Below are 12,482 nucleotides of genomic sequence, written 5' to 3'. Positions count from 1 at the left end.
CCCAACCTGGCCTGCCAAGGACCAAATTTCTATCATTTTTTACATTTAAGAAATTCCCCCTTTTTATGGTCCCAGCTTGTCATAGTACAGAGGATACCAAGATAATGATCCAGGTTAGGCATACTTCAAGGTACCTACATCAAAAATCCTGAATACTTTGTAAACCATGCAAAGAAAACAGGTTCGCTAGGTGGTCTCAAGGTTGAAGTGCTAAAGTTGTTAAAGATAATTGTACATCAAGATTTCATAAATATCTCATTTATTTCAGCCAAGATCTCAAAAACAATAAAACCAAAACTGTACCAGAATGTGTCAGCAACAACTATAACTCTCTGAGGAAGGCTGTGAGATTCCAAAGTGACTGAGTGTGAGCACAGCTTTGTGCACATGAGCAATCATGCTGCTGGGGGTCCCCTGGAGGTGGACGTCTAGAGGTGGGACGAGGGAAGAATCCAAATCTGGGATCTCGAGTTGCTTTAAGACATGGTCACCACTTGGGCTGGAAAATTCAGATGCCAGTTCCACAGATGAAGCTGTTCAAAAATGGTCTGAGTTGAAGTTTAGCCATAGGTTTGGAATTCTAGGAAAAGACGGTAGTTGTGTTCACGGCCCCAGTCTCTGAATTACTATAAAGAGTGCTATTTGGTTGGGCAACAGGACTGTGAAAAGAAGGATGGCAGCAGAAAAGACAGTAGTTGGTCAGGAATGTCAAGCAGCCACATTCCATGTCCTTACACGTTGCAGATGTGGCCAGCTGTGAGCAAACCACGTTCTTTTCAGCCATCTTTATCAGCTGATGCTCTGAGTCTTCTTTTTTATCTTTTGGCTGCACTGCACAGCACGTGGGGTCTTAGTTCCCTGACTAGGGATGGAACCCGTGTCCCCCACATTGGAAGTTCAGAGTCATAACCACTGGACTGCCAGGAAAGTCCCTCTAAATTTTGATTTAAAGATCAGTGGAGACCAAGCAGTGGCAAGGGTTTTATAATTAGTTTCCTTCTAATGCCAATCTTACTATAAAATGGATACAAATAAACTAATCCACCAATGGAAAACCACGAAAAACTGGTGATACCTGTAATAGCTATTATAGTTGTAAACTGTTAAGATGACTCTATCGTTGAAATGTATGTCACTTTCTTTGATACAAGGCAGTAGCTTAAAGAAATGATGAAGTACCTGTCCACAGCATCTAAAGACATCCTCTATCCTTAAGATTGATGAGCAATCAATCAATCGGTCTGTGTTCTATCCTGAGTACTATAGACTATGTACCATAATGTTTTGCCCTCAGCAGATAAAGAACAAATGTACGTGACGAGTGCCAGTATACCATTTCCCCTGTTCAAGCGAATGAAATCACACCCACTATATTCTACCTTCACCCTGACCCAACCTTCAATTTATAGAGAATTAAGCACGTATATGTGTCGAAACAAGTACAGCTCTTTGTGTTACAGGAAGATGACAGCAGAGACTAAATCAGAAGCCTGTACTTAATACTTATGAATCATATGGAAATACTTTGGGGGTACCATTTTCAGACACAGAACTTATTTTTAAATCAATTTTAAGGAACCCAAGATTAATGTTTAAAAACAAAAAGAGAACATGAACAGCTATGGCTGTCTATATGCTGCTAATTCCAGCAGCCAGAGAGGAATTCCACCAGATGTCAAACAGGATGTCTCTGGACTAGAGACGAGGCAAAGGGCCTTCCTGTTTGTAGCTGGCTGCTTTAGAGGAATCCATCTGTGACTCTCCCATTTAATGGGCCTCTGGTCTTACCTATCAGAGCACCCCTTTTCCTTGAGGAAAAGACTAGTAATAAATACTTAAGTAGAGCATATTGTCTAATATCCTTTATTATCATCCCAGAAATTTTCTATAAATACAAATGTCTTCTTGACGTAAACTACTTATTGAAGGGAAGGCCTGTCAATAGTGACTCAATACTGATTTACTGAATGAGGACTATTTGAACTTGACCTTCACTTGTTGCTTTCCTATCTCAGAAACTTAGGACATTGATTAAGCCCCACTGGTGACTAACTTAGTGACTAATTAAAAGGAGGCCAGCAGAGGTTAGCGCATAAGGCTCATATGACATAAGCACTTGGGCATCCTAAAGCCTTTAACTGGGCCAACGTTAAGTTATTTAATTACTTCTACAAACTCTACCTTACAGCCTAGATCTGGAAAAATCAGGTGGGGAGACAAAAAAAAAGCGAGATGAGCACCCATAACATACTGCATGCCACTCCTTCTGCAGCTATCCCGAGCCAGCACATGGGAAAGACTTTATTTGTCAGCTCGTTTCACTTTTCCTTGATCCTCAACTTTCTTAATGGCTGCTTGGATAGCCTCTTGGTTGCCCAGGAACTGGTGAGGCCCGATAGTATGCAGGTGCTCGTCCAGTTCCAGCAGAATGGGGACCCCAGTAGGAAGAGTAATGTTGATAATTTCTTCATCCGAGATACCTGGAGATCAAGAGGGGGGGAAACAAGGCATTAAAGACAACCCAGGAGGAAGCTCTGTTTACATATTTAAGTGCACATTTACTTAGCCCCATATTAACGGTGTGTTTGGAACCACACCAGATACTGAAGGATTCCAGCTATAGTCACTGGAAGCCAAGGACATCCCAGAAGATTGGGGGGGTGGAGGGGGGAGATGAGACAGAAATTCACATTACATCAAATCTTAGGAAAATACGTTTTGGGGCAACCTGTTCCTGGTTGTTTCCTAACTAAATGATTGACAGTTCTCGTTCTCTCCTCATCCTTTAACATTCCAGCTGCTGGGAGAGCAAGGTGTGTGTGGGATCTTAGTTCCCAGACCAGGGATTAAACCCACAGCCTTGGCAATGAAAACGTGGAGTCCTTAGCCACTGTACCACCAGGGAATTCCATCAGATCTTTTTTAAGTAACCTGAATCATAGGTTGTTCAACTTTGACCAGAAGAGCTGGAGTTGTAGCAAGGGTAGTAGCAGGCGTGGTGGTTATAGGTTTTTTGTTTATGAGTGCTTTAAACGATAAACAGCTAATGTACATTCCACATGCCAGGTATTTTTCTAAGTATTTTATGTGTTTAACTTGTTTAATCAGATACGCACTATTATTTTTCCATGTAACAATTTTGACACAGAGAAGTTAAGCAAACAATTCAAGATCACACAGGCAGTAAATAGCAAAGCCTGGATTTAAACCCAGGTGTCTGTAATTAGTATACATCAAGTTTCTCTGATTCAAAATGGACAAAGAGAGGAGACCTGAAGAGATGGAGTTAAGCTAATTAAAAGGCAACTGAAAGTGTTCAAATTGTCTACTTTAAAAACAGACATTTATTATATAGACTTCTGAACTCTAATCATATGCTTCTGTGCTATATTTACAGAAAGGACCTAGGTAGAGCAAGTTCTGAGGCAAGTTCAAGGGTCCACCTTTACTTGGAAGGTGAGAATGGCAGAATAAGTTAGTGGCAGTTAGTTATCAATGCACTCTGTCGTTTTTATTAACCAATGGTCATAACTCGGAGGCCCTCCGTGGGCCTCTACTGCCTCTGTCTAATTAAAAAAAGAGACACACACTCTTCTCTACCACCATTACAAAGGGTGTGAGGTAGAAGGAACAGACTTAAAAGAGAACATACATGAAGAAGGACAGCATGAAAAGTATTTCTTCTTTCTCCACTAGGAATTCTCTTCTAGGTTGAAGATTTAAAGAGTAGGCTATTAACACACTACTTTGCCCTGCGAAGCCCCCACCCTCACACTGCAACCCTACATAAGATTACCATTCCAAACTAAAGCTGGTAAGAACAAACAAATTCAGACCAGACAGCCAGCTGTTTAGCTGGGAGATGACTGCCTTGGATTTTAAGAGCCCTCGGGCTCCATCAGGTCAGATCTGTCAGCTGGACGCACAGCAGCTGCCACACGCAACCCCTGGAGACAATCAGAGCAGAATACAACAGCACGTGGTTTAGAGCCAGGTGACCGCTAAGGATACAGAGAAACTGAAATCCTAATACATTGTAAATTAAGAGTATAAGATCCTGTGGAATCTTTGGAAAACAGTCTGGCAATTCTTCAAACAGGTAAGCACAGAATTACCATGGGACCCAGCAATTTTACTCCTAGGTACACAACCAAGAGAAATGCAAACATATGTCCACACAAAAACCCATATCTGAACCCTCAGAGCAGCATCATTCATAACAGACAAAAGATGTAAACAGCCTAAAAGTCCACCAACTGATGAATGGATGAACTAAATGTGGTAGACCCAGACAATGGATTATTATTTGGCACAAAAAGGAATGAAGCGTTGATATATGCTAAACATTGATGACCCCTGGAAACAGTATGCTAAGTGAAAAGCCAGTCACAAAGGAGTAGGTACTGCATGATTCCATTCATACCAAATGGTGCCTTCCCAAGATGGTTCAGCAGGTAAAGAATCTGCCTTCCAATGCAGGAGACACAGGAGACGTGGGTTTGATCCCTGGGTCAAGAAGATCCCCTGGAAGAGGCCATGGCAACCCACTCCAGTATCCTTGTCTGGAGAATCCTATAGGCAGAGGAGCCTGGTAGGCTAAAATCCAAAGGATCACAAAGAGTCGGACTCGGTTGAGCAACTAAGCACGCATGAGGGCCAGAACTGGCAAATCTAATAGTGACAGAAATAGATGTGTGGTTGCTTAGGGCCAGAGGGGATGGGAGGACTGGGCAGTGACAGCCAGGTATGGGGTTTGTGGTTTTTTTTTCTTTTTGAGGGTAATGAAAATGTTCTGAAATTGACTGGAATAGATGGACAACTCTGTGAATAAACAACTCTGTGAAAAGGCACTGAATTATACACTTTAAATGGATGAACCGTATGGCATGTGAATTATATCTCAAGAAAAATGTTTGAAAAACTACCGAACAGATCCAGAGAAGTTTATGGTTCAAATCACAAGACAGTTAAGGTAGTAAAATTGGACTTTTAAAAAATTTTCCAAATTCCAGGCCTTCTGCTCTGGTCCTCTGACTTGTCGATGGCTGTTTCCACCTCAGTACTAGGAGAAAGGAGGATGTTTACGTCCACGCTCTGCCCTTGTGAAGGGCTGGGTGCTAACTGGACACCAGCACCCAGTGGTCTCATGTTTTTAAGACTAGCACAGGGAGGAACGGGCTTCACCTGTGGCTCAGCGGTAAAGCATCTACCTGCAACGCAGCAGACTGAGGGCTCGATCCCTGGGTCGGGAAGATCCCCTGGAGAAGGAAATGGCAACCCATTCCAGCATTCTTGCCTGGGAAACCCCATGGACAGAGGAGACTGGCAGGCTACAGTCCATGGGGTTGCGGAAGAATAGGACATGACTTGGCGATTAAACAACAGCAGGGATGAACTGACTTGTCTGATCCCTTTGAAATAGCTAACACACGGGGATTATCATTGGGTAGGGTTAGGGGTTATGATGTGACCTCAGAGAAAAGTGCTAGGTCTTTGGCAAGGGTCAAGGGGCACACACGGAACTCATCTGACCACAGCCTCAGATCTAACCAGGTGTAATAAGTGTTATTTTTAAGAGCGTTACTCTCAAGCTCATGCTTATGGCTTAGATAACAACCCAGTTTTGTGTGGGACCAAATGAAAGAGCAAACTAAACAAAGGCCACGAGAACTACATATTTCACCTATAAAGAAAGGAGAGTTCAACAAAAATAGAAATATTTCCAATAAATAAAGTTGACATTTCACTTTAATGACTACTCAAGCCATTCACAGAGCAGACTAATTACTTACAAATATTTAAAATACTTAGACCGCTTAATAATCAGTCAACAGACTTAGTGACTGACATTTTAAAATAGCAAATTAGGAAAAACCACAATGAAGCCATTACTCATTAGTCAATTTTGGCATAAGCCACATTCTTTGTCCTAAGAGAGTTAAGCAAGCAGAACTCGTAAGGCTAAAAAATGCATCTGCATTGGATTAAATCAAACTGAATCAATACTATATTATGCAATATCATATTACAAATGCATTAACCGGAACATCATATGAAAGTTATAATGAGTGGCCAGATATCACATCCTCCATCTGATAATGGGCTTAGATTGTTTTAAATGGCATCTAAGAATGTTCTGAAGGGAAATATCTAATCCCGCATCAACCCCATCACCAACTCCCAACTGTTGTCTTCAATTCTTAAATCTTCCATGTAGGAGCATCTGAAAGTTAACTGCAATCCATTTTGATGACTGGGATATTTCAAGTAAGAAATAATGAAAGTTTGGTGGTAAGTCAAAGGAGTAACTTAAAGCCAATATGGGAAGAAATTCAAACAACTTAATTCTCTGCACACAGGACCGACTTCAAAAAATCAAGACTGTATCTACAATGACTCCCCTGACCACTGAGCAGGGACAGGAACCATGGACAGTCATGAAGATCCCCACACATATATACAGCACTACCCCTCCGCCTTCTATCAGCGGTGGCTGAGCAAATACTCACTTCTCCCATCAGGATTACAAGATCGTGTTTTAGCCACTCTTGCGATGCTCATGCTTTTGAACGGGGCCTTATGCAAGAATTTAGTAATGTTTGTTCAACTGTAAGGAATTTCATCATGTATTGGCTGCTAGAATCCGGAATTTTTTTAGCTTAATGATCTGATATTACAACTATATGAATTAAGCAAAGGCTATTAGGAATAGAATGTTAACAAAAACTCTAAGACATATAGTCTGTACATGAAAGCACTTAGAGGACTATGTTGGAGGTACAGTACTGGCCAAGTTTCAGAAGAAGATCAAAATGGAGACTCACCGTGTGCCTCATAAGTACAGACTTTGCATGTCCAAGTCCAGGTGCTGCATCCTTGTACCAAGAATATACGGCACCTGACTTAATGGACCCTTGGCACATGGCTGAAATGAATGAACCTGAACTCTTTAAGCTTTCAAATTAAATCTAGTCCCTTACTGTTGAAGCCCTGACTAAAGATTGTGCTTCCTTTATTACCTTATTAAGAAAAAAAGAGAGAGAGACGGTCAAAAAGGTTGAAGGAAAAGTCATTTGTATTTAGTGCACAAACAGCAAACAACTGAAATTAAATTTGTCTTCAATTTTCTTTGGTTTTCTCCAAAGTGTTTGCCCAAAATCTTTGAATATCAGGAAACAAGAGAAAAGATGTTTGGGGAGACAGATCTATACAGGACAATACATGCGTTATGTGCTCAGTTGCTTCAGAAGTGTGCAACTCTTTATGACCTGATGAACTGTAGCCTGCCAGGCTCCTCTGTCCATGGGATTTTCCAAGCAAGAATACTGGATTGGGTTGCCCCAACCCCCTCTAGGAGATCTTCCTGACCCAAGGATCGAACCCGAGTCTCTTGTGTCTCCTGCATTGGCAAGTGGGTTCTTTACCATTAGCGCTACCTGGGAAGCCCTGGGAAACCCCAATTCCATGATGCATATTTTTGGGAATTAGAGAAAGAGGGCAAAACTCCAATCAAATTATACAAATGTGAGGTGCCACCCGTGCCCCCCTTCCTTTTCCCAATCACATCAGTTACAATTAAAACCCCACTGACGGTGACTTGTGATGAGAGTTCTGTATTCTTCTATTGCCAAAATAAGAGCTGACACAAGATTCTGAATTTCATATATGGTCTGCCTACTTTTAATTTTATTTCTTTTAGGTTTGAATGCTAACCATGTACAACTTGAAAGACTGGCCATAGGACAATTAGAAATTTGAGTAGTGTAACATGGTGACAGCATAACAGTCTCTGATTTAAAATAAGGCAGAGAGTAGAATCCATCCTACATCTAATTTTATAGTTAAATGGTTTACAACTTTAAAAAAGGAAGGCTTCTATAAATCAATTACAATAAAGAGAAAGCTTAACCATACCACTAGATAAGCATTTGCTTCACAGAAGAGAGGCCTGACTTTGTTACTTCTGAAAATATCCCACAAAATGCCAAAGGTGACTGGTCAGTCCCTGTCCCCACAGCAAGTCCTAGCTGACCTTTCCTCCTTAAGTCTCTAATTTCACTTCATCACTTCTTTGCCCTGTTACATGTGCAGCTGCACACAGTTCTTCAGTGGGGCAAGCCTGTCTTGCATGCCACTTTTACTCCAAACTTGAAATTGCCTAGTCCTTTCTTGAACCCAGACTAAACAATCCACTTCCGCTGGCAAAATGCAGACTGCATCCAATGCTTCAGTTCAGTACCTCGCTTCTCCTCCAATGTGGGCCGGCAGGAAACAAACAGGAAGTGGCTCTGCCAACCACAGAGAAAGAAACACACACCCGTCTGGAATGCAAAGGAACAGGGAGCTATTAGATACTAAGCCTGGGCTAGGAGTCATCGTGGTGGTAGCTGGTGAGAGGTGGGCCCTGCTGTAATCTAGACTTCTTAGTACAGCATGGGTAGTTGTTTACGCTGTTAAAGATCAATAAAGCAGTCCTTCATGTAGAAGTTTTCTTACTATATAGTATCTCATATATTTAAGTCTTCTTTCTTCTGAAGGAATTAAGAACTACTATAAAGTTAAAAGTAAAGCAGTCCATGTCACTATACCAAACTGAAAAGCCTTTGCACAGTGAAGGAAACTATCAACAAACCAAAGGGCAGCATTCTGAATGGGGAAAGATATCTGCAAAATGATACATCCGATAAGGGGTTCATATCCAAAGTAGACAAGGAATTCAAATAATTCAGCATCAAAAAAAAAAAAAACAAGCAACCTGATTAAAAAATGAGCAGAGGACCTGAATAGATGTTTCCCAAAGGAGAAATGCAGATGGCCAACAGACACATAAAGAGACGCTCAGCTGTACTAAACATCAGGGAAATGCAAATGAGAACCACAGTGAGATACCACCTCATACCTGTCAGAGTGGCTATCATCAAAAAAGACAACAAATAACCACTGCTGGCAAAGATGTGGAGAAAAGGGGACCCTGTGCACTGTGGGCAGGGTTGTAAATTGGTGCAGCCATTATGGAAAGCAATATGCAGGTTTTTCAAAACAGTAAAAATAGAGCCACTATATGATCTAGAGAAGGATTCCAGTATTCTTGTCTGGAGAACCCCGGGGACGGCAGAGCCTGGTGGGCTGCCATCTATGGGGTCGCACAGAGTCGGACACGACTGAAGCGACTTAGCAGCAGCAGCATGATCTAGCAATTTCACTTCTGGGTATTTATCCAAAGAAGAAAAAAACACTGACTCAAAAAAAATACATGCAAACCAATGTTCACTGGAGCATTATTCATAATAGTCAACCTAAGTATTTATTCACTGATAAATTAATGGATGAACAAGATGCGGTGCATATACACAATGAAACATAACTCAGTGATAAAAAAGAAAGCTTGCCATTTGTGACAATATGGATGGATCTAGAGGGTATTACGCTAAGTGAGATCAGGCAGAGAAAGACAAATACCATGTGATCTCACTTACATGTGAAATCTAAAAACCAAACAAACAAAACAAAATGAAAACAATCAATGATTGTTCAAATGAAAATTTAAAAATATGACTTACGGGCTTCCCGGGTGGCTCAGTGGTAAAGAGTCCGCCTGCCAATGCAGGAGAAACGGGTTCAATCCCTGGTCCAGGAAGATCCCACATGCAGTGGGAAAACTAACCCCAGGCATCACAACAACTGAGCCCATGCACTGCAACTACCGCAGCCCATGCACCCTTGAGTCTGTGTTCCGCAACAAGAGAAGCCAGCGCCATGAGAAACCCACACACTGCAACTAGGGAGTAGCCCCCTCTCGCCACAACTAAAGAAAAGCCCATGTAGCAGCAAAGACCCAGCAGAGCCAAAAATAAATTTTAAAAATTAAAAAAAACATGACTTGGCTACACTAAATAGCAGAGTAAAACATAGAAACAAAGCAAAACAAAATACCAAACCACAGTTTTCTAAGTTCAAACACTTGTTCTAATTCCTACCAGAAACATGTATGCAAAATGCCTAGAACTGTGTTTAGCGCATAGTATGCACTCAAAAAAGGGCCATCTTGTATAACTGTACCAGGGAGTGTCATTCACAAACCACAATGTAAAACCATAATAATATAAGACTCAATTAGTTGCATGAAATTACCTTTTTATAGTTTACTTGCCAAAGATACTAGAGTCAGCTTCTCATAACAGTATTCCAAACAGAATAGATCAAGGGAAGGGCTACTTTTCAGGGAAAAAATTAAAACAGCTCAGGTGGTAAGTATCCTGTGGACAGAGGAGCCTGGTGGGCTGCTGTCTATGGGGTCACACAGAGTCGGACACGACTGAAGTGACTTAGTATGCATGCCATGCATTAGAGAAGGAAATGGCAACCCACTCCAGTATTCTTGCCTGGAGAATCCCAGGGACAGAGGAGCCTCGTGGGCTGCCGTCTACAGGGTCGCACAGAGTTGGACACGACTGAAGTGACTTAGCAGCAGCAGCAGCAGGGTAGAATCATAGCACCAAATGTTTGAGAAACAAAATTAATATCTTAGGAACTAACATTCTCCATTGTCGGGGTATACACAATCTAGAGTAGATGAGTAACACGTGTATACTCTTAGCCAAAAGATCTTAAGGCCCTTGGAGACTTCAGGGCAGACCAATTTCCCAATTAATTCCGTGACTGGCTTATCATTCTTTCCAATCCAAAGTTATAATAAGGTATTTCTATAAGACAGTATGCTGTCATTGATTCTATCAGTTACCGTACTCTGCCCAACAGAAGGTAAGATGCTTTAAGCGTGTCAAACAATTTAAGAACAGTATGGGGGAAACTGCCCACTTCCTTGAAAGATCCTGTTTGTAGGAGAGAATTTTACATAAACATATCTAGAAAACATGACTAAGAATCAGATCAGTCTACAACAACATTCATTTTTACCTTTGTGACCAATGCAAAGAATTTAGCAACTTTTGTACTTATAGGGAATATGGAATCTGGTCACACCTACTTCAAAGATTCATTCTTAATACAGACGAATAACCTGTATAATAAGATGACCATATAATTTATCATCCAAGCTGGGGCACTTTAGAAAGTGAAAGGAGATGCTGTGAATAACTGTACTAGGGTAACAGACATTAATCAAAAACAGGGGGATGTATAGTCGTATAAATTCATAGTAAAAATAAATTAGAAATTAAGATGGCATATTTTATGTTTTTTTTTTAAAATATCTTCATTGTTGCGTGAGGGCTTTCTCTAGTTGCAGCAAGTGAGACCTACTCTCTAGTTCTGGTGCACACACTTCTCATTGTGGTGGCTTCTCTTGTTGCAGAGCACAGGCTCTAGGCACATGGGCTCAGCAGTTGTGGTGCATGGCCTTAGTTGCCCCCACCACATGCGGAATCTTCCTGGGCCAGGGATTGAACCCATGTTCCCTTCACCGGCAGGCAGATTCTTAACCACTGGACCACCAGGGAAGTCCTTTACATTTTTTAACACAATAAACACATATACACACAAATAAATTGGCCAGTCATCTTTTTCTATAAGAAAAATCTTGTATTTTCCCCCTTAAAGTAAGGGTGTGCATGCTCCTTGCTCAGTCATGTCCGACTCTCTGCAATCCCATGGACTGCAGACCAACAGACTCCTCTGCCTATGGAGTTTTCCAGGCAAGAACACTGGAATGGGTTGCCACTGTCTACTCTAGGGGATCTTCCTGACTCACAGATTGAACTCTCATCTCCTGTATCTCCTGCATTGGCAGGCGAATTCTTTACCACTGTGCCCCTTGGGAAGCCCTTAAAGTAAGCGAGATTCACTTAATTTTTGGAATCTTGGAAAGTCAGTATCTGAATTCAATTTGTGGTTGCTCAGTGGCTCAGTTGTGTCCGACTCTGTGACCCCCTAGACTGCAGCACACCAGGCTTCCCTGTCCTGCACCACTTCCTGGAGCTTGCTCAAACTTATGTCCATTGAGTTGGTGATGCCATCCAACCACCTCGTCCTCTGTCATTCCCTTCTCCTCCTGCCTTCTATCTTTCCCAGAATCAAGATATTTTCCAAATTCAATAGAATGTTTCTTTTAGATTGAGAATTTATCAAGTACCACATGAAAATTAGGCTTCCTAACCTTCCAAGAAGATCCAGCAATGCAGAAGACCCTGGTTAGACCTCTGGGTTGGGAAGGGCCCTTGGAGAAGAGAATGTCTACCCACTCCAGTATTCCTGCCTGGAGAATTCCATGGACAGAGGAGCCTGGCAGGCTACAATCCTTGGGGTCGCAAAGAGTTGGACATGACTGAAGTGACTAACACAACACATGTAGCCTTCACACATGAACTCTAAGGTTAATGACATGTAAGATAACTAATGTTGGTATTCCTATTCCAGTGAGCATATACATCTACAATAAATTTTTTAAAGGGCTGTGATCTCAAAGTGAAAGAGGAGAGTGAAAAAGTTGGCTTAAAGCTCAACACTCAGAAAACTAAGATCAT

At 41.6% G+C, this 12,482-nt stretch overlaps 1 protein-coding gene across 3 annotated transcripts in view; it reads right to left on the bottom strand.

Annotated features, from left to right (window-relative positions):
• Positions 1 to 242: 242 nt before the first annotated feature.
• The window catches only part of BPGM (bisphosphoglycerate mutase), a 32,984-nt gene continuing 20,744 nt past the window's right edge, over positions 243 to 12,482 (bottom strand). For all 3 annotated transcript variants that reach the window (XM_081532937.1, XM_081532938.1, XM_081532936.1), the window contains one exon: positions 243 to 2,480. In XM_081532937.1, the coding sequence (XP_081389063.1) occupies positions 2,302 to 2,480 (179 nt within the window). In that variant the 3' untranslated portion in view covers positions 243 to 2,301. The remainder of the gene's footprint in view (positions 2,481 to 12,482) is intronic.

This window comes from Giraffa tippelskirchi, chromosome 10 (genome assembly GCF_054371585.1).
Source record: "Giraffa tippelskirchi isolate mGirTip1 chromosome 10, T2T-mGirTip1v1.2.pri, whole genome shotgun sequence".
In the NCBI taxonomy this organism is placed as follows: domain Eukaryota; kingdom Metazoa; phylum Chordata; class Mammalia; order Artiodactyla; family Giraffidae; genus Giraffa; species Giraffa tippelskirchi.
Note: the sequence above shows the minus strand (reverse complement) of the source record. Positions and strands in the feature narration are given on the sequence as shown.